Here is a 23,438-nt window from a genome sequence, read left to right as displayed (position 1 = left end):
CTGCTGGCAGCCAAAATTACAGTGGCACGGACCTGGAAATACACTGAAGGCCCCCTGATGACCCTCTGGTGGATCAAGCTTTGGGACATATTGATAGCCGAAAAGGTCACGGCGGCCAAGGCGGGCTTTCTCCATCGCTTCACAAACATTTGGGCGCCGCTCTTAGACTATGACCAGAACTATCCGGCCCGAACGTATAATCCACGGCTAATAGCGAGAGCCCTACACTTAACTAGTGAGAGGCCATCACTTGACTCGACTCAATGAGACTGGAAGACAAATCTTACCCGGGGGATAATGGGGGAGGGATAAGGGAAATGTCAAGTTATGTGCATCGCCGGGGGCGGTGAGTAAATGTTGATGTATATGTTCGCCTTAGTGCTGATTTATAAATTAACAATTAAAAATAATAATACATTAGAGAAGGCAAAGTATACTGCATACGACTCCATTTCAGGTATTGGAAAACCCAATGTACTTAAGAGTCAGACAGAGAATGCTTATGGCCCCACTACATATATTGGGAAACTCAATTTACTTCACAAGACTGAACGATTACAGAATGTAAAGCAGGTTATATCTGACTCTGTGGCATGTGTTGAGAAGATCAGGAGTACAAGGATCACTATGTCAAGTGAGCATTCCATCTTTTCAAAGAACGTGATTGACTCAAGCAACTTCCTTTTCCAACGCAGGAATTTAAAACATGCCACAACTGAGATGCATCAGGAGAGCGATCCTCCAAAGAGGAAACCCGCGAGCTGTGCAGTGGCAAAAAGGGATGAGAGCCAGCAGGAGGGAGGCCGAGAGTGGAGGAGAACACAAGCGAGGTGCCAGAAGCAAGGACTGCCCGATTTACTTCTACGTGAAACCTCCGGGCATCCAAGAGGACGCACCGCCGGGGACAAGCAGACATCAGGAAAGCTGCTGCCGGACGCGACAAAGCCCCAAACACGACCGGAGCCTCCAGAGGCAGCAGTTGCTCAGGAAACACTGGTACCTACCAAAAGATAGCAAATAGGTATTTGGGTTACCCAAATGGTGCTGAACAATACGGGGAGCAAGGGTGTTAAGGTAGATTAAGAGGGTCTAGGACCGTGGGAACGAAGTAAGTCTGGGACCCGCACCCAAAAAGAGAACTGTTACCAGGCAGGAGAGTAAACCAAGCAACTGTGAATGTTACTAGCCAGACTTGCACCCAAAGCAGGACAGTTCATGAGAGGACCAAGGCTTGGCAGGAGAGAATCCCAAGCTGGCTTGAATATGGCGAGTCTGGGACCAGCACCCAAAATAAGTGAAGAACACATTGTGCATCAAATCCTACGCTTGGCCAAAAGGAGTGTGCCAAGTTGGCGGCATAAATAGGAGAAGCATAAGGATTATACTCTTGTGAACTGCCCATTGACATTTGGTTAAACAAGTACAGGCCTAAGATGCCCCAAAAGAAGAGAACACCTATAAAAAGGATTCTAAGGGAAAGGATTACGACCCTAACCTTGCAGTCCAACAGTTTTGAACATTTCTCTTTTTGCCACTTGTGATTATCTAAGATATTGGGAACTTTTCTGTTGGTTAGATCTAAGAACTTTACTAGGAATTTAGGAGAAAGTATTACGACCCTAACCTTGGAGTCCTATATTTCCTTATGGTCACCAGTTCCGATTACCGAAGAGACTTGCAACTTCTGTTGGTTGGATCTACAAAGAACATTTACAAAGAGGTCATCCCTACAGTGTTAGGGGAAAGAAGTAGATCTTTTGCGACAAGACGATTTTATCTTTTGGACATTCTGACAGTTTCCTTAGAGGCCAGGAACCCCTCTTAGGTTTAGGGACAGGTATTTTTCCAACCCTTTTTCCTAAAACAAAGGTTTCTACCCAAAAACATGCCGCCAGTGTCCAAGCCTTACTTCTTTACCCTCAAACTACCCAAACTAAAAGCTGGGAATTGTAATATTCCCCTCACACCCAACTCTGCTGTTGCACTGTAACTTCCTGACTGGGTCATATGAAGTAACAGGCGCCGGAGAGAAAAGGCTGAAGCAATAGTTTCTGAACCTCTGACCAGAGGCAAATCAGCAAAAAGTCTGTAGCTTTTAACGCCAGAAGTTAAGTCTCCCATCTTGATATCACCAAGCTCTACACATTCAGATCTCCATCTTGTGGAAAATCCTGGTTCTTGATCACTTCCATCCTCAATCATGGCGTCCCCTGGGTTTCCGATTAATGCCCAAGGCATACACCCTTGAGTGCATCCACAGGCAAGGCCACGAGTAACGCAGTAGTTGGATAAAACACCATGCTCCTACCCCTGTTCATCTGCCCTAGAGGAGACACTTTGAAACAGGACTACACGCAAATCCCCTGCATCTGAGAAACAAATGGAGAATGTGCCCCTTGTTGCACTTGTACCCATTTTTCCTCACTGTGGAAGGGCCTAGAGGCAGTTTGCTGTAAAGTGCAACGCATTTCTCCTCATGCTTATTCACTTGCGTGCATGCCATATTAAATGGCATAATCTGACCCCTTTATCGATTGTCATTGTGAGGCTGGAATTGTTAAGATGCAAATAAACCCTTTAGGTCCTTCAGTTTGATCTACGATCTTAAGATACATGTACTATTCACTTGGTGTGAACATGTTGTGCTACAGAAGCCATCCATTCACTAAAGTGACTTCTATCCAGAATTCTTTTTGGGCACAGATAAACTGATGGGTGTTTTTGAGGTCCCCTAGTATGCAACTTACTACCGACACCTTTCCAGCCAGCTGCATAAACCATATGCGAGTCTTATAAAAAGATGTATAGCCATAAAAAAAATCTCATCACATATGCGTTTGGGTAATTCATAGAATACATTGACTTCCTGCTTCATCACACTCCAGAAAGTAGTGTATGCGTGGCTGCTGCCAAACTGCAGTTATCGCTGAGATAACTGTGCAGATTTTTTTTTTTGATTTTTTTTAATAGAGTTTAGCCAATAACCAGTCCGATTTAACCAGTGTTGTGACACTGGCATGGTTTAGTGTCTAGAGAACAAAGAAGGCTGTGCCTGATACAGGTCATCCAGTGATTTGTGGGTTAGTTCATAGATTTTAAAACCCATTGCGATGATCAGTGGTTGTAGTGGAAAGAAATAATAGCGGAACTGTGGAATTTTGCACTATTGCTGAAGTATTTGGTACTCATTTGCACAATCCAACAAGTACACAATTTCACCTTTGCACTGGGCTAGTCAGTTGGTGCATAACTGCACATGTTATTGCAAATACCCAAACTGCCTCTGTGAGGCCTGTGAACAAACTAGATTTTCCTCTTTGCAGCAGGCCAGTGACACCATGAAGGAGTAGCAATGCCTGTTAGGCTGCCGGTGCTTTAAAGCCCCTGCCTAGCCCCGAGGGAGTAATGCAACGGGACACGACGGACTAGTCCGAAATAACACAACAAACACAGTGCAGTACTTCCACCGGGCATGTTTCATGAGCAAGTTCCAAATTTGTTTAGTTTTATTTGAAAAAAAACCATTCTGTAACGATTTCTTTTTAAAACAATAGTATTGAAACAGTGAATAATAAAACAATATAGATCACCGCTCCCTCTCGCTTCTACCATACAGCGACAATGCCAATGGCGCTTCTACGAAGTTCTAATTGTAACTAGAATGCAAGTCGTGCAAGAGCTCTAGCACACTTCCTCCCTTCTTAACTGCTGGGTACAGTGGGGTGTTTTTCTACGAAAAGCTTTTGCTAGGTAGGGCTGCAAGATACATGTAATGGCAATGCGTAGACAAAGAGCGTGGGCAGTGGTTTGAAATGTATGTGTCCCTAGCAATCTTGACCTGATCTGTGACATTTGACATTACTTGCCATGTCCATGCACACTTGCCTGCGGTCTGGACGTCAACGTACGGTTAGTAAATGACCACTGTTGACTGTCTCTATAGTTATCAATGGTAGAAAACGTCTCCTTTTGTGCATTGGAAACGCACTGGATGTGCTGGTGCACCCAGGAAGGTTCAGGTAACCCAAAATAAAAATGAGGTCAGATTGGATCTTCAAATTAAACCTCAAATTAAAAAAAAATATCCAAACCATGATGTATGTAGTTTAACTTTGCTTTAGGGTGGCACATATTGCTCAGTTTGCTGTAGGGAAATGCAGGGCAACCTGTTCGGGTGCTAATAAACACGTCCATTATTCAAGGCTTTTTATGCATTGTGCAGTAAAGGTCGCCACATTTCCACTAGCCATTGGAGAGAAATGTACCTCTGCAAGTACGGTTGTGTGTATACGGAAGCCTTGACCCCCACCTAAATGTTCAGCTTGCACATGTGCAGTCTGTGTGCACAATCACCGTTACCCTTTGCAGAGAGTGGCCTGTGGTCTGATGGGCTCAGGGCCTTGCGGTGCTAGCGATGCTGCATGAGGGAAAGAATGTCTATGCGACTGAGTCCATGGCAGGCGGCCAGTCGTCGAAATAAGTGCAGAAGCGTTAGAAATGCCAACAACCCTTACCCAAGGCAGCCTGCTTTATTTAAGGAGGCTGTGGAGGTGCGTGTATTTGCAGCATGTGCTCAGCACAAAGGATACAACTGTTGAGCTACCTGTCAGGGGTCACAATGCAATATGGACTTGAGGCTTCCATCAAGGCCTCTGCAATCCCTCTTGGTGGGCCCCCGGCACTATCTCAGACTATTAGAGCAGCGTCCCCAAGTCCTCCAAATTGGGTGGTAGACTGACGAAATTGACTGTCCAAACCCTTTAGTTTGGGCCATTAGGTGTTACCTACAAACCAAAACTATTGCATTAGTGTACAGACGGGGAGGAATGTCACACAGCCTGTAAGTTTTTTGTTCTGGTTATGTGCAAACCCAGTTCATGTCCCTCCCCGCCCAAAACAGTTCATCATGGGAACTCTAGGAGCTCACTTTAATTAAGCCTTACCATCAAACTTTACACTTGAAGTGCCTACAAGGGTTTTTGCCAAAGCAGTCTTCAGAGTTAATTAACCTGCTACTGGTCTAATAAAAATGTCTCACCAGGTTTGTCTTAAGCCACTTGATTTATAAAAATACACTGTGTGACCTTCACTGAAGTCGTGTTAAAAACAAGCATTTCAAAACCAACCGTTTTGGCTTGCGTAGAAGTATTAGGCATTTGAGGCGCTGCTATTAAATAGCCAGGTACTTGCACCTTTTTGCAGCTCCTACCACCAATGGGCAGTTAATACCACTACCGCTGTGCCTGGCAAGTGCCTTTTCCCATGCCTACACAAAATCCCAAATTTCCAATGCTTGATTTCATTTTGTATTCTGGGACTTGTAAACCTAGATTTTATAAGTAGGAAATCCATAACTAAATTACAAGAACACAAATGAAAAAGAGAACTGGGAAATAATCTTTCGTTCAAAATGGGGGTACTGACAGATATGATTTTCTAAAACCCCATACGTAGCAACATATTGCAAGCCTTGGTCAACCAATCACTAAAAGCAGGTGGCCTGGACATGCTCCCCAGGTTATGTCAATCTCAAAGCACACCAGACTATGAGGCGCTTTAACAGCAAGTTGCCCCATAATAGGCGTGAAATAATCAGCCAGCCCGGGTATTCAGGTATTCAGGCACACTTCATGTTGTGTTACGCTAGTTCATTGAGAAGGTGAGCAAATGCAGGAAGAACAAAAAAAAAAACACACCCACACATTATGCACGTAAGCATGGTTAAACTGAGAGCAAAGTCTAGTTTCACTAAGTTGTAGGTGAAACCCTGAAAAAACGCCATGCCTGAAGTCTAATGACATTGCCAAAAGAAGCTTCATGGTTAGTTACCAGATAAAGCTCAACACATCGATCAAAAGTAACAATTTACAGTTTTACAAAAACCGTTTACCAGTGCGTTGTTGTAGCTGGGTATAGGGTATTTGCTACCGAGTAAACGTTTCCCCGTCGATAAAAAGGCATCGATGCTAAACAGGTTTTCACAGGAAGCATGTTTGTCCTGTTGTGCAGTTGCAACATTTCCCCACACTTGTGCAAATTAATTAAGCCTAATGTTTTCACAATACTAACATGTCAGTTCGTTCCCCCCCACAGACGTCAAATTACGCCAATAAAATAGAACACCGAGGTACGTCCCCTACCGTCACCGACTCACCGTAACCTACGAGCAACCGCCCCTTCGACACAAACTACACTACCCTACTTGAATAGACAACAAGGCTAACAGGTTGCTACAGTAGGACACAAAGGTGCAGCTCATTTATAAACTCTAACCTGGTAACAGCTGTACGGACGAACAACGCAGGTGTATACAAACATTAAATATATTTTTTTTTAAAACTGCACATAGCCGTTGAATCGACGCTTTTAAATCTTCCATCGTTTATTCGTCAAGCCATTCAACGAATCCGTGCCCCATCAATTAACGGCTCATTATGTTATTGGAAATTGACTCCCACTCCTAAATTCGCAGGAAGACAAGGTTAGTCAAAAACCTATCCTTGTCACACAGATGCAACTATTTGGAGAATACATTTGAATGAATATGTCATGAGAAGGGAAGAGAAAGCAATCGAAAGTGGTTAAGAGAGGAATCATTCTTCTTGTAGTTGATGATTTTTAGCTGGGTGGTTTTAAAGCATGCCGAAGCTACGAGATGTGGAGTAAAAAACAGCTTTTCCATAAATCTCAAATTGTCCCAAGTCAAGTGAAAGTAGCGACACGCTCCTAATTTTTGCATTATGGGACTTGCAGTCCTACATTTACACATATCATTGAGTGCTCTATTAAGGTTTTTTACAACACTCCTATCACTTTGCACCTGCTTTAGGGTGTAACGCGTAGTGGAAAGGTGACCCCCAGTTTTGGATTATCAGGCGGCCAGGATGAGATTCCAACGTGTGTGGCTGTATGGGTTGCAGGTAAACCGCGGCCTAGTTTCATTGTGATACTTATTCTGAGGGTTGATGCGCTGGAAGATGGTCCGTGGGGCAGCCAGAGATGGACACTGAGTGGCAGTTGGTGCACACATTACCCAGATGAAAGGCAATCGTTAGGTGCCTTGGGGAAGGACGAGGCAGTGGTTCTTTGCAGAATCTTAAGTCTTCCAGTCTGAGTGGAAGGGGACGGGGAAGCGCGAGGGAGCTACGTTGCAGAGGATGTAGCCTGGATAATGGAGGTTGCGCTCCCCAACTAGTAGAATGACTAGAAAGGCTAGGAATTAAAAGTTTAGTCGCCTCGTCTGGTCAGCCTGAAGGGAAATACAAAACTGCACAAATATATTAGACAAGCATTTGCAAAGCCAACAGGTTGTGGCTATCATATACATGATATAATATAATTTGGTATTTATAACGCACCGTTACACATGTGTTTTCCAGGCACCAAAGGGCTAAGGAGGGGGGACAGAAGGATGACAAGACAACGATCTTACCAGGCCATGTGGCATTCAGATGTGCAAGTGCAACTAGGAGTACAGGGGAGAGGGAGAGGGGAAAAGAGCAGGGAGGGGTACAAGAGGGAAGTGCAGTCAGGGCAGCAGGGCTCTGAGTAAGTGTGAAGACGGCAGAGGACTACATGGGTGCAGTCCCAGACCGCAAGTGGAGGGTAGGTCAGCAGGCAGTATGGGGTGACTGGTGAAGGGGTTTGGTAGGCATGGTATTCTGTGTGACTCTGACCGCAACCAGAGAAGGAAGAAGAAAAGAGGAAGGTCTTGACCAGCTTCCAAAACTTCAGGTGATCCGGCTCAAGTCTGAGAGGGGCAGGGAGGCCATTACAGACGGAGGCACCTGCTGAGGGGAGAAAGATCTACCCCCACTCTCTGTTTGGCGAAGCGTCTGACCTGCAGAGTTTGAGTTAGCTGAGCCGAGGGCTCTAGAAGGAAGGTATTTAGGAAGAGAGTGTTGGATATAGAGAGGACCACGGCTCCAGAAAACCTTGTGGATGATGTAGAGGGTCTTGAATTTGATCCTCGCGGGCACAGGGAGTCAGTTGAGAAATTTCAGAGCTGAAGAGATGTGGTCCCTGGGCTTGAGGCCAAGGATACGTTTTGCAGTCCGGTTCTGGATTAGTTGAAGAGGGCGAAAGGTAGCGTTAGGAAGACTGAGAAAGAGGCTGCTGCAGTAGTACAGCATGGAGCAAACTATTGCTCTGGAGACAGTGAGCTTCTGGGGGAAGGTGAGAAAATGTAGGATACTGTCAGGATTCGCCCCTGGAAGTTATGGAGTTCTTGGCGATTGTAATCGGCTCATCCTACGAGACGGTCTAGTCCTCATCCAAGATGGAGGCTCACACTTTAAATCAAGGCCATGCCCACAGCCCAGCGCGTTGTATTTGCTTTCCAGTGCTCTCAACGCTGCTGCGCTTCGGCTCAGTGTATTCACTCCATGGATCTTTGTTGCCTTCCTGCCCGCCTTGCCCGTTGCCTTTCGTGTCTCTACCTTCTGTAGTGACCGTGTTCCTCTTGCTGCTTTCCTTCTGACTTTCGTTTCTTAGTCCCCTCCTTCTTTTTCTATCTATACTTCTTTCCGTTTGCACCACTTACGATACTAATTCTATTTTCCTACCTTTCTGTCTCTTCTTACACCTTCCTCTGTCTTTCTATATTTCCGAGCTGCACCCAGGGTGGTTTCTATGGTTTACTCGGCTTCCTTTATTTAAGTGGTTCCATTCGCGGTCGCGGAGCCGCTTTCGCCCTCTCCGTGTTAGCGGTTCAGCTTCCAACACACCCGGTGATATTTATTCTCAGGTATGTAGGTTTCTAAGTCACTGCTTTTCCAATTAGTACTTTCCTTCCTCCCCTGGATTCCACGCTTACATTCTGAGTATCTTACTCTCTCTGTTACATGTAGGTGCTTATTGCACTTATCATTTCCCTTTCCGAACATTACCATCTTCGCGCTCTGCTGAGCTCGTCGCAAAATCCCTTGCCATCTACAGCCATACCATCAGGGGAAACATTGGTTACTGATTTAAGGAACAGGATTAAAGAAGTTGATCTACATCTTCCTGTATTCACGATTCAAGAACTATTTCCCGTTGGACAACCAGGGTTTTTTCTGCCAAGGCTTTTTCCCTGGGATTTGGGGTTTGGCTCCTTGGAGTCCCCCTTAGGCAGATTTCCCTTCCTGCCAAGGTGGCCTCTGAGGAAGCCAGACCCTACTTACGCGAGAAGAAGAAGAAACCAATCAGAGAAAAGCTGACAACCGACCACAAGAAGGCTAGGAAGAAGCCTGCTGCGAGCTCTTCCAAGGACATATCATCTGAAGGCTCAGGTGAGTAGGAGGTTGGGGACGAAAGTGCCTTATCTGACAGATACCTCTGAGGCGGTGCAGCTGCAAGTGAGCCTTCTTGGCAAGGTCCATGATTTGTGGAGAGAAGGGGAGAGTGGATCGAAGATGGCATCAAGGTTTTTTTGCCTCACAGGAGGGTTAGGGGCAGGGGCCCAAGGAGGGCAGCCAGAGGGAGAGATTAAAAGCGGGAGCATGCGTCCCAATGAGAAGAATCTCTGTCTTACTGGCATTAAAGCAGAGGTTGTTAAAGGTGCACCATCCCTCAATAGCGGCTAGATAATCAGGAATGAGGGATAAGGGAGAGGATGCTGAGGGTAGCCGGAAAGAGAACTGTCATCCACATACACTGAAAGTTAGAGGAGAACGTAGAGATCAGGTGGGCCAGATAAACATCGAAGAGCCAGGGTGAGAGGATAGATCTTTGGGGAACACCACATGTGGAAAGAGCGGTGGTGGAGAGAAAGGACCCAAGTTGGACCTCCAGAGGGTCGGTCCAAGTGAAAGGAGGTCAGCCACGCCCAAGCCTGACCAATGATGCCAAGGTTCACACTGAGACGATTGATCAGGGTGGCGTGATTGACCATGTCAAAAGCAGAGGAGCGGTCAAGCAGGAAGAGGACAGAGTGAGATCTGGAGTCAAGGTTGGAGAGCAGCTCTTCACTGGAGTTTCGGAGAGCAGTTTCCGTGCCTATGGCCGATCTGAAGCCAGACTAATGGTCATGGAGATAACCAGCAGATTCAGTGTGGAGGTGGGGCTCAGAGATGGCCAGTTACTCAAGGAGTTTGCTCAGGAAAGGAGTGATAGAGATCGGGCGATATTTGGCCGGGCAGGAAGGATCATCAGAGGGCATCCTCAAATGACTCAATACTGCAAGCATGTGTTAGCCTAGTCACTATAGGTATAGCCCATACATGCAGCTTCTGCAACCATATACCATGTACAACTTTAATGCACTCTATAAAACTTCCAAATGGACAGAAATATGTGTTGCCATGCCTGGAATTCCCGACTAAGATGCAAGTCATTAGAGTGCCTTTTTCCCAGGAGGTCTACTGTTACATATCAATATGTTCTGCCTAAGTACGTCACAGGAAGAAACACATCTTTTTACCATCTGATCCCTCTTCCCCTTACCTACGTCAACATCATAAGAATGGTCTTAATTTCTGCATATGATTATGCAAAAGGTTTTTTCACATTTGCTTGCAAGACAAATGGACTGTGTGTCTCGGGAGGATAGCTCAGGGGCAACGTGCTCATCTTGGAAGCAAGACGACACAGAGCAGCACAGGTTTGATCCCCGGGTCCGCACTTAGAAACCTCTGGGTATTAAGCGCGTTATAAATAACCTATCATATCATATGCTAACCTTAACCCATTCCCAATTAACCAACCAGTCCTGTCCCCTAAGTCTGCTGCTTTTATTTGTTTTCTGATGCTCAACCCTGAACTTTTGAGAAATACTAAGTGCACCTTCTGGCACGCTAATCCCACCTCCCGCTCGAACAAATATTTTCATTGCCCCGAAGGACTTGTCCACCCTTAATGTTCGTGTTTACTAGATGCCACATAGTGGAGTTCTCCCAGGTGAAAATGGAGGGCCACCCGTACTTCCAGTTGACTGCTCCTCAGGCAAGGGGTACTAGGGCCCCCACCCCTTACGTTATCCAGGTGTTGATGTGAAGTCCATAGTCGGGGCCTGCTCAGAGTGGTATGATTCACTGGCTCAGGCCGGCGAACTTGCCTCAGTCTCCCAGGCAGGCCAAATGCCCATGACCAGCAATTTTTGGCGCACAAGATCATAGCATCCAACAATGCCAATAGGCAGAGTAGTGGCCTTACGAAAGTTTGCTAAGATTTTTTTTAAATGAACACTAGGGTTATGGTTACACAGGTGGCATAATGATGGGGCAGCAAAACAAATCTTTTTATGTTTTTCTACAAAGGGAAAGCCACAGGTCCTGACACTTCATAATCTTCCCCCATTGTCAATGAACGACATATTAGTTATTTTTTCATTGACTGGGGCCTGCGCCTGTCCACACCTTATATACAGTAAGCAAGGACGTCTTCATCCTGTAGAGGCATACTGTGATATTGTAAACTCATACTTATAATGTATAAGTCTTCCTCCTTTCCTTTGAAAAGGGGCCTTCTTGGGACCAACTCTTGTTTTCAGTTTTACTGAAAGTTGGCAAGGTCAACTTGGTCAAAATGTTACTAATGTGTAGTGTGGGCTTTTGGATTTAAGTAGGGATACACAGTACTTCGGTTTTCTGTTTCGTCCATCTAGAGTACATTTCCAATCAGATGTCTGCCAGGCAGAACCTGAGTGGATGAATACTACTGTCACTCCTTTCCTAAAAATGCCTCTGGTCTCTCTTCCTCCTTTCCCCATAAATGAAAAAATGCACATTTGTATTAAGCAATCAGGGTTCAAAGGTCACTATTTTCTGAACATTTGAGCTGCACTAAACCCTTGTGCAGGAAAAAAAGAGCACATATTGGTTTGCTGTATTTTGGGCAACTCTTGCAATACTTTTCACCTTGCGTGCATATCCAGAGCAAATATCTCTAATTACATTTGCTGCCGATTTGGGGTGTGGGCGAAGGTGTAGGGTTGGAAAAGCTTCAGAGGAAAGGGGTGGAGTAGGCAAATTGGCTATTAAAAAGAGTGGTCTGCTTTGCAGCATCAATGCTTCCAGTGCTGGTCTCCCACTAGTTTAGGGTAGCCTCGGTGCATGGGATTATTACGTTGTTAGAGGGGCATTTAATTAATGATTGAGGAAGCTTGCTTTCTGAGCAGAAAGGAATTATTAGAGGTGTGTAGTGGGGAATTTATTTATAAACAAATATACTGTTGAAGCTGAAATGGAATCTTTTTCACAAACATGCTAACATTTCCAGCTATCAATGCTTACTTTCAGATAGAATTGTGCATGTAAAGAGGTCTCAAATTGTTCCATGTCAGATAAATTGGGTAATTGAGTCCTAGTTGTTGCTTGGGATTTTGGGAGTTTTAGTGCTTTATTTATAATTGTCCAAGGATGAAAACAAAGAAGTAGGAATGGATGGGCAACTGTCACAGATGGCCTTAAGAAACGGACAAATCTGAGATATCGTTCAAGGGTTTTTATTAGCAAATTTACTAGGTGGTTGTCTAAAGGTGTTTTGGCAGCGGGCTAATGTGTCTAAAGGGGTTAACTAGCTGGTCCTTCAGCCTCCCTGCAGCTCCCTCCACTATAGCCCAGATTTCCCTGGCGACCAGGGTAAACTTAAACCCTAGTGATTGGTAATCCCTGTAGTATAACCTCTCTACCGTGGGAGGACCTAGCGGCTGACGCCTTCTTTTCGTGACTCCCTCTTGAACTACTTTTAATTTTTTTTATTTTTTTATTGTGTTTGGTTGAAATAACCTTTTACAAAACGATTCACGCGACTGAATGATTGTTTTAAACAGACGAACGAGAAACAATTCACAAAGAGAAACAAAAACAAGCAACATGTTACCATCTACAAACACATTCCAAAATACGCATAATTAACACATATAAAACCCAATCATAATAAACCACTATTTTTAAAATGAAACAGCAATAAAACTAAAAATGAAAAAGATCTTTTTAAAAAAATGTCCCATTCATCCTAAACACTATTGTGATCACTGTATCATTCCTATGGCTTTACAAGCAACATTCTACAATAATTTCAAACTTTATGAAGAACAAGCGGAAAGAGGTGAGACCAACGTAGCATTTGGACATATTGACAGAATGGTTAATCAACAATATTGCAGCAAGCCAGCACCTGCACGACTGCGACTGTTAAAGGATTGTAAACACCAGCATTTAAACGGTCCCAAAACATTTCTGGTATGAAATTAGCACTCTTAAAGCCAAATCTGATAAAAAGTCGAGATCTGGCTTCTCCAGTTCCTTGACAATCCATTAGGAGATGTTTCAAGGTTTGAGCTGTAGGATTCGAGCATCCATCACAAAGCTTTGCGGCCTGATCCCCTTGGCCTCTTTGTGCTAAGATTTTGCCAGTTCCTGCTACGTTTAATCGAATTCTGAGGAAATTGTGCCTTATTTTCCAGTCTGGAAATGTAACCAGATAACTCTGTAAGAAGTCCAGATTCTTTTCTTCTACTATGAATTGATTGGATCTTCTACTATGAATTGATTGGATCTTGCTTTCACCTTCATCAAGTCTGTTGTTATGATCCAATCCAATTCTACCAACTTTTTATTACAGGGATTATGTAGCAAAGTGTCCAGATCTGTATTTGCCTTTAATAATTCAGCCTGAACCCATGTTTCCAATTTTCTCAGACTCTCCGAACCTCCCCTCTCACAATGCTCTCTGATATCCCTGTATAAAGAGTTATCCTGTGCCACAGAGATAAGCCTGAAAAGAGACATTAATTTACATTCTGTGATAGTTTTCAAGAAGCTTAACCCGATTTCGAATCTGAGGAGACCCATTGAGACACTCATAGGAAGATTGAACACTTTCTTCCACACCAAACCTTCCCTCAGGTATGCCCCAAGCTCTTAGCTTTGTCCACAATTAGCCCCTGTCCACCTGATTAAAAGCTCTGGAAAAATCCACCAAGGCCCCATACAATGAATTTCCTCCACACTTGCCCGTTTTCTCTGACATTACATTGAGTGCATTACATTAGAGCTGTGGTGAGGCCCTTTACGAAAGCCAATCTGGAACTTAGAGAGGATCTTGTGATCTTTTACCCATTTCTCGACCTCACCCAAGAGGATCTTCATAAAAAGTTTTCCCTCAATATGTAAAAGGGCGATTGGACGATAATTGAGTGGTGACAAGCAGTCCCCCCCTTTAAAGAGTGATATTATTATGGCTGATTTCCAGGTGGCAGTAAAAGCTTTCTTGAGCAGAATTTCCCCAAATAACCAGACTAACAGTTTGGCCCATGTGGTTGGATTCTCTTTTAACACTGAATAAGTGAGCCCGTTGGGGCCGGCTGCTTTGGAGGACAAGCTCTTCTTAATCATTTCCTCCATACTCCTTGTGTCGAATGGTAGTTCCCATTTCACACTCTACAAAGCTGCAGAGATAGAATTTTTACATGAACCAAAGGTGAGAGAGAGATAGTCCACCCAGACCTTTTCCGGGACCAAATTACAAAGAGAGCTTTTCGAACACCCTTCCAATGCATTTATCACCTTCCAGAAATGACCCGAATCCCTGTTTGTCACCAACGTTAACATATGTTCACTGTCATACTGAAGACGCAATGACTTCCTTCCTACCGACCAGTGTTTGTGTGACTGACGTAGTGCTTTAGATTTTTTTCATTTTTATTCGAACACAGATTCAACTTTGTTAAACTCCTTAATTCTTGTTACAAGCGTTTTTTCTTCAGCATTGTGGCTTCGTCAAACGCATGGCGATGCACTTGCCATTTCCCGCCACCTCCCATACTCGGCGAGCAGGTGGACCAGATGAATTTAGTAAAGCTAGCCGGGGTACAATTAATCCTTAATACAGAATCAGGAGTTTCACTGAGGCACTTATTCAACCTCTCCCCGTCCCTCTTATATTTTTGGAGGCATATTCTCCCCTTCCTACTTTCAATCTGCTGACTGTGCCTATATTGCTCTTCAAGGTAATCTCTGCAAACATCAGGGTCAGCCTAGAATGGTCACTGACCCCCTTTTATCTACAATCATTGAAACATTCTGGGCAAAAAGGACAAAAATAAATAGTCTATAATTGAACTGATTTTCCCCTGTGATCTTGTCGAATTGGCAGGGATGTCCCCCGAAAGAGAGCCATTCCCCAAATTCAGACCCCAGCCTTCTAAGAACTCAACCCAAGATCTACTGCTCCCTGAGGGTTTCTGTCATGGTGCATGCTCCGAAACCCCCGAAACTGGTGAGCCCATCCCTGACTCTGGCTTCCTTGGGGGCTTATCAGGCCCCAGCTAGGCTCACCTGGACTCAGTCCTGGCGCCGCTGGCACCAGGCTCATGGTAGGTGTTAACTAGATGGTCTGTATACTCAGCTCTGGGAGGCTGAGCCATTCAGTGCAGGGTGTGGCTTGGGACTACTTTACCTGAAGAAACAGGATACAGTTAAGGGGACTATTTTCCTGGAACTACTTGCAAGGCTATTTAAACCGCACCCTGCAAACTGAACACGCTTCGCGTTATTCTGCACTCCTGCATTGTAACGCTCACTGTGTCAGTTCAGGTCTTCCTTCCCTTCAGCCACGCCCGTCCAGTGTCTTCTATCCATCGGCACCTGTGAAAAGAGAAGAACAGGAGTTATTAAAGCATTGAAGGCCTTACCTGCAGAACATCTTGGCCTTGCCTTCTGCTTACCCACGGACCGCCGCATCTGTAGAAGAGCAGAACAGAATGTACCCCCTCAGGTAGCTACTCACCTGGGGTCGGCCTCCTCCAGGAACTCCTTAGAGCAGTTCTTCATCATTCTGCATTGCGCCTCATCTCGACACCGTCAAGTAACTCCGTTGAGCGGTTCTTCCATCTTTTTCCTGGAATTGCGCCGCACCTTCCGAACAGAAAAGACAAGCAGGTTAGTCGCACACAGCAAAGGAAAGCTAAATAAAGTGAACAATTAGCGCGCCCGCACAGCGCTATACTCACCGGCAGGAATCCTGCTCATCATTGTCAGGAGAGTCAACCCATCATCCGAAAGCCGCTTAACGCCGCGCCTGAAAGAACAAGAACGAACATTAGTTACTTCGAGCGGGAAAGACTTAAGGCAGCTATTCCATGGACTTATTAGGATAGAGACTTACCTGTTTACTCCGGTCCTTCCGATTCAGCAACCTCCATCGGATCAGTGAAGTAACTTGATCTTGGAAAGACTGTATATCCGCGCCCCTGCCAGAGTGTGCAGGACGGAGAGCTCACCGATTAAAAAAAACAAGGTGAGCCAGAGGAAGAGAGGGAAATCGTAAGGAGGTGAAAACCAAAACCAGCTCCATTCAGTTGGCTAAAATCTTGTTTCGACTTGCAGGCGAACGTCTCCTGAGGCCAGAACGAAGGGAAGACGTGGGCTAGCACCCTCATTTAAGCAGCGCAACACCAGTGCAGACATCATCCTTCGGACACGAGTACGCCCCCGTGGAGACCAGGTGAGCGTGACAGTTTCTTTCCTTGTTGGACCTCCCCCTACTTTGAGGTATGGGGTTGCTGATGGTACTCTTGTTCAGAGAGGAATTGCCATAGCATTTCTGTGCTGGACTGCCCTTGTGGGCGGGACAAAGACTGATATGCAAATGGATATTTCCCATCTGTGAAGGTACAGTGAGCAAAAAGCAATGGCTGCGAACTCTCAATGTGGTTAATAGCCACTGAACAGGTTATCATGCCTGGTTCTTTCGAGAGAGGGGCGCCTGCTACCTTTTTTGTATTTTTGAAAGGAACTTGGGGTTGGTCACCCTGGGTTACCTGGGGGCAACCAGACGTGGACTCCCTGCTCACTGTGCTTAGAGAGGCTCAGCTTCACCTCACTGATGATGCCCAACAAAGCTGAAACACTTGTATGGGGTTGCTGATGGTACTCTTGTTCAGAGAGGAATTGCCACAGCATTTCGGTGCTGGACTGCCCTTGTGGGCGGGACAAAGACTGATATGCAAATGGATATTTCCCATCTGTGAAGGTACAGTGAGCAAAAAGCAATGGCTGCGAACTCTCAATGTGGTTAATAACCACGGAACAGGTTATCATGCCTTGTTCTTTCGAGAGAGGGGCGCCTGCTACCTTTTTTGTATAGCCGAGGGATGGCCTTCTTGTGGGACACCAGACCATTCTGTTGCTCTTGAGGTCCATTTGGACTTCTTTTGTTTTGTCTTCTCCGAATCTAGTGGGCAAGAATTTGACACTTGTATACCCAGCCCTTCCAGCTCTTTTGCTGCTCCTTTTATTGCTTCTTGACATTCTCTTGAAGTTAAACCAAATTCAACCAGATATACATTTTGTATTTCGGGAAAGCAAACATATTCAATGTCTTCAGATTTTATCAAATACAAGCTCTGCACTTTCTTGAGAATTGACAGAATGGTGCTTCTACATAATGACTTGATTGCTTTTTTATTCGAAACCGAAAAAAGCCAGAGCTTTGGGATCGCGAAAATTGATGTTTCTGTCTCTGTAATTACTCCCTGAATGGATTGGTACGGGGCCTCTTTGGAGGCATCCTCTGTGACGTCCCCTCTTTCAAACATTTCACGAGCCTTCCCCATTCCATTCTGGTCGATGATCAAAGAACAATATTTACCTGACCCCATTTTCACTTCTTCAAGCATAACACTTTTGCTGGTACTATAAATTGTCGGTTTGACCGGCTGAGGACTAGGAGCTGACCTTCCAGCAGAGACTGCAGCTACCTGCCCTTTGCTAATTATACCAATCAATTTCGATGCTGCATGTCATTTATTTGATAAGAAGATGGGGGCCACTGGGATTTTCTTATTATTACTGTCCCGACAGAAATTGGGGTCCGGTTGCTCCTCCGCCACTTCCTTCGAGTCCGTTTGTAACCCCACGCTCACATTGATCGCCCTGATATCCTCCAGGTTAATTACTTCCGACTCATCGGGTTTCTTATTTTTGCAAGACGGAGGCTCTTCCTTATGACTGCCTATTGATACGGCTCTATTCAGATCCAGGACAGGATCAGCGACTTTACTCCCTTCAATTAGGGCGACTGCCTTTTTTTAGGTAGTGCTTTTAGGAAGGAGATTGTTTTGGATTTCATTATTTTTTCTCTTCCTTGTTTTTTGGTTTTCTTCCCACCCTCCTGGACGAACGTCGCCCTTTTACTTCTTCTTTTCCTTCTGGCCTCTCTTTTCCTTTGTCTCCTTTTGTTTTTGGATAAACTCTGCCCTGTGTCTTTGCTGAATTGTCTTATTCCCTCCTTGGTTATATGAGGAATATCTTCCTCCTGGATTGGTATTTGATCCGAGGTCCCTATAGATGCGTCATCTGCATTGGTCATTCTCAGGAATTCTTCTAAGACAGATTCAGACAAGAGAGTATCATTGAAAATAGTAGAATTTCTCTCCTCTTGATCTTCTCTTTTTTCTTCTTGGGACCCACTTATTATTGGGTTCATTTTTGTCAAGAGATCTTTGACCAGGAGTACGATGTTCCCTTCCTCCTCCTTTTTTGACTCCAATGAATGTTGGATTGCGGAGATGTCCATTCCTTGTTTTACCAGCTCCAACCTCATGTCATTTACCAATGGTGCCAATGAGGAGTTAAGATGTTATTGCACCCTACTAAGTTTAAATCCAAATTCGCCACCTCTTTTGTCAATTCTAGGAGGATCCCAGCTTGCCCATGGACCTCTGACCTTAGAAGTTCGAAGACAGAGACCATCGAATTAAGAACAACAAAATGAAGTGCTGCAAAGGTATTATTATCTCTCACTTGTGAAGTGTTCAGTGGCGACGAGGACTCTGGTGGTACTGAGCAGTCCTCTAATTCATCTCTGGAAATATCTCTAGAAGAAAGTATCTGTATTACATCTTTGGTCTGGGAGCCATCATTGACCTGTCCGGACTCACTTTCATCATCAAACACAAATTCATTGGTGTAGGAAATCACCTGTGCATCCACCTTTCCCTTATCAGTCGCCATTTGCTGCAATGTAAGGTCTTGGTCGATTGTTAATATGTCTACATCATTGACACTTATGCTTCTCTTTTTCCCGAAGTGGCTGTCGATTTTTTTCTGTTAGGGTCGCTTCCATGCCTGGGCAATGCTCTCCTTTCCTTCACTTCAGCCTGGTCTTGACCCCGGTGTACGAAACTCCGGTCCAGCCTGAGGGAGAGCCTTTGAGGGCACTTGGGCATGGATGACTTGTCTCGTGGGACATTCTACTAAGTCGCCACTATTTTCTACCAGGGCCTTTTCAGGTTCACTATTTGAGGCTACAGAGTTAACTGCACTGATTGCCGAAGTGATTCCATCCTGTTCCGGAGCCCTGAGGTCACCTACCAATGGGTTACTATGAAGTTTCATCACTTACGTAGATTAGCCCCTGCACACTCTGCTAATGGAGGCAAATAATGTGCTTTTAACAGGGTTGTTTAGGACCTGTATAGGACCTGTGTTGCTAAACTCTTCGCGAGCAACTGATCAGCCTGTGATCATTAAACCCTGACTCCGAGCTTTACCACTACCCAGTTATAGACTGCTGCTTTGGGAGGGTTAGCGAGGAGGAGGTGGGAAAGGCTGACTACTAGGTTAGGGGAGTGAACTATGAAAAGACTGTGCGCACAAAGGGCACACAGCCTGAACCTCAAGATCAAGGAGAGACACTCCTCTTGGGTATCCACAGTCTCTCTATTTTATTCAGGTCCTCAGCGCATGGCTTCAAGCAGCTCTACAAATATAAATATACATTTTTGATCGGTGGGATCAAAGAGACAATGCACCACAGCTCTGCAGTCTCCCACTTTGATCAAACATACGCCCCTGTGGTTCAATTATTATTATTTTGGTACCTTTAATACCTTGTCAGCAGGCATACAGCGTAGTACCTTGTCACCGGGTGCCTCAACTCTCTGCTCCTTTAGGGGGTCACAGGTCTCGGATCTCTGGTCTCAGGACTCTCACTGCTCACACAGCTCACATAGCAGTGAACGTAGTCACGCGAACAATACCAACACCACTGGTCTCTGCGCCGCGCCACAGCCTCCAACCTCCAGGCACCTCCAAGCACCTTCAAGCGCGGGACCAGACCCAGACCGACACTGATACTGATACCGAAAGCGGGAGCGAACATGCGTTACCTACACGCTCGACTCGCTTCGACTCGATTCGAGGAAAGCACCTTCCGCTGCGTGCTTCCAGCTATCAATCCGCACTGAACTGACACAGAATTCAGCCGCTTCCGACAGCAACCACCACTGCCTTCAATCTTGGTCCTGTGACTCCCTCTTGAACTACCTAAGTGATACCCTACTCTAATCCTATTCCAATGATCGTCTTCACAAAGAAATGTTGCTGATGGCCCTCCAGCCACTCTCTTGTGCACTCTATCCCTTCCCCTCCCATTTACTTCTCTCCCTGATATTGTATCTCCCTATTCTATATCCCTTTTATTTTACTCCTTCTTGAATTTTCCTCCCATCCTGTTGTCTTCACCTTCTCCCCTCACATCCTAATACCACCCATCTTCCTCTCCTGCTCTCTACCCCTCCTGCATTCAGCTCCTATTCCCTTAACCTCCCTCCCTCTCACACTCACTCACTCAATCACTTTCTCTCTCTTCTCCCATCTACCTCTTGCCTCTTCTGCCCCTCTGGTCTTCTCACTCTCTTCTCCCTCCTATTTCTCACACCTACTATCTCTCATCCTACCCCCCTCTTAGTCTCCATCCTTCCCGTCTCCACTCTATACCTATCACTACTGCACGCCTCTTGACCTCACCCAAAACCCTCACACAATCTGCAGTCTGTATGGGCCTTTTATATAAGTGTCTCTCTGGCCTTCCTTTGCCTCCCACCCCATTGGTTACTCACTTCACCTGACTCTAGGGCCCAGTCCGCATCTGTCATGTCTGCAAGGGATGGATAGTTCCATTGCAAAGCCATAAAACACTTTTGGCCCCACATACTTTTGCTTTGCTGCAAATTCAACATTCTTTGTGATGGTCCCTGCTGGAAATTGGTTGAGTGGCTCACAGTTTCCAAGCTGCAATGAGTGCTGCTAACTTCTCTTGACAGGTGCCGGGTCACTGGAGTCTGCTGCAAAAGTATTGGTTTTCTTTTGCAGCCCACTAAGCTGGTTTGTTTTGGCAATGCATTCTAGTGCTGGTAGTTCTGGAAGGAAGCACAAAAGAACTGGCGCATGAATGGAGAGTGAATGGAATTGGGTGACTAAATGTGGTACTACTTGTCACATTCGACCAGGGACGGCAGTCGCTACCTGATCCTGAACCTGGGGGAGGCTATATGAGAGAGGATTGCATGGGAGGAGACAGCCTTCGGGGGGATGTCATGAGTTCATTGGATGAGACATGGTATCCCCCATTTGCCCATGAAGATGACCCCTTTATACCCAATGCTCTTATGGCCTATTGTCATACATCTACAACCCCAGTTAGGGCAATGTGAGAAACCGAAGGGTGTCTCACCTCGCTAGTCCTCAGGGGCTTGTCACCCAGGTGGCCAGACACAGCAATCGCTTTTGGATACAGTTCCTGGGGGTGGACCAGTGCGGGAGGATCACCTGGGCAAGGTGACTTTTTTTTTCTTTTCTTTTTGGTTTAGCTGAAAATCAACCTTTCAAATTTTATAAATATTCAAAAAAAATAATAAATGTTGCACATATAACAAAATACATCTGATTCTATTCACTCTATTCAATTCCTATTTACAACAGCTCTCATTACATCAATACAACAACATCATATATTTACATCATATCATTCATGATCTTTATCATTTTGATTCTCCCCTTCTGGGGCAAAAGAAAAAAAAATGAATCAATGCATACAAAATATAGAAAGTCATAGAGCTTAATTAATTTATACTCCAAGACTTACTCCTTATCGTAAAAGGGATTTCATTACTTCAAACTAGGCCTTGTGCAAATTATTAACTATCAACTAGCTTCAGTTTTTTAAATCTAATGTTATTTCAGAGTGTAAATAGAATATAACATCAGCGGTCATTTTCATACATGACATACGGGTTAAATGAATCAATTGAGCTGCTCTAACAGATTAAGAGATTTAACTAAATTTATCATGGCTACATTCACTCTAAAGTTAGAGCTGTTATAGAGTAATTTCCAGAGCATATCTGCATCCAGCGTTCTATATTCAGGGAGTATATATTAAAAAAATGTCACTCTCGTTGACAATAAAACCGGACATTCAGCAATCAGGTGCTTCAGGGTTTCTATTTTTGTGACCTCAGAGCAAAAACGACAATGATTGTCCGCACTCATATTTCTGAAAAATAGGATCTCTTTAGTATGCCACAAATTAAATCTTAATCTCATAAACAGTGTTCTTAATTTAGGGTCCGAGAATTTGATCGCATATTGCTCGGCTTCATTTAATTTCTTTATAGCAAAAGGCTGCACCTTGAATAGGTCGAGAAGCTGACATCTATCCCTTGTCCGAATCCAATCCTGTAACCAAAGTTTGCCCTTACTATTATTTGGGTTGGTAATCAAGGTGTTTTCAGACATCCCTAATTGATCTAAAATCTTCTTGGCACTCTCTCTCCATGCCGCGATTTTAACATAATGTGTAGCTAACACATATTTAGCCAAGACAGGTAAGATAGTAAATGCGTTCTTGGCCATTAAATACTTTCTGTAAAGGCTAACCACCTTCCAGCAATATGCTGCATATGGAGAAGTCATGCCCATTTCATGTCGAATTAAACACATAGAAACTCCCTGCGGCAAACCCAGGATATCCCTCCAAAAACGAGCTTCTAACTTCTGCCAGGAGGATTCGGTTAGGTGATCTCTTGTCTCAGAACCATAGGTAAGAATTGGAGTTACCCTTTGTTTAAAAAAAGGTAATCGCAGGCACAAGTGAAAATGTGCCATTCCGCCCCTGGATAACACAAACTTGGGCAATACCTTTCTTCAATTTTCAGTCCAGATCCTGATGAAAGGGGAGATCCCTAGGGTGGGCACTTATGATTATTCCCAGATATTTGTGTTCCTGGACCACTTCTAAATTGTTATTTTGCAAGAGCCAAGAGAAAGCCTTCTGTGCCCCTCTACGATTTACATCCCAGATCATGACTTTACACTTAGACTGATTTATTGTCAATAGTTTCTTTTCAACATAAATTCCCAATTGAGTAAGAAGGGCGTTCAGCCCCCTGCCGAGTCTTCGCCAGCAACACCAGGTGGTCAGCGTAAAACAACCAGGGGACCGAAACCCCCCCAGCCTCGGTGAATTGGAAACAAGTCCTATAAAGTCTTGGGGCATATCGGGAACAAAAAAAGTTTAACAAGGTGCATGCCAACAGGCAACCCTGTTTAATCCTCTAAAAGTAAGCACAGGTTCCAATAGATTGCCATCTAATGAAAGCCTAATCTGGTGTCTTCGTGGAGTGGGGGTGAGGCAACTGATGGTGATACCCAGTATTCCCCCCTTTCCCA

At 44.9% G+C, this 23,438-nt stretch overlaps 1 protein-coding gene across 5 annotated transcripts in view; it reads right to left on the bottom strand.

Moving 5' to 3' along the window:
• Positions 1 to 23,438, bottom strand: part of LOC138472517 (protransforming growth factor alpha-like) — a 528,662-nt gene that overhangs the window by 139,923 nt on the left and 365,301 nt on the right. The window contains exon 1 of one of the 5 annotated variants that reach the window (XM_069610740.1): positions 6,274 to 6,368. The exons of 1 other annotated variant lie outside the window; for it this stretch is intronic. Coding sequence is in view for 2 of the 4 variants with exons in the window: in XM_069610738.1 (XP_069466839.1) it covers positions 5,891 to 6,018 (128 nt within the window). In the remaining 2 variants the exon portion in view is untranslated. Of the gene's footprint in view, positions 1 to 5,890; positions 6,091 to 6,154; positions 6,225 to 6,273; positions 6,369 to 23,438 lie in introns of those variants that run through there. 3 more of the 5 variants (XM_069610742.1, XM_069610738.1, XM_069610739.1) reach the window with 3 other exon arrangements.

Source organism: Ambystoma mexicanum, chromosome 8, assembly GCF_040938575.1.
Source record: "Ambystoma mexicanum isolate Mex_15411 chromosome 8, UKY_AmexF1_1, whole genome shotgun sequence".
Lineage (NCBI taxonomy): Eukaryota > Metazoa > Chordata > Amphibia > Caudata > Ambystomatidae > Ambystoma > Ambystoma mexicanum.
This window is presented reverse-complemented; position numbering and strand designations above follow the sequence as displayed.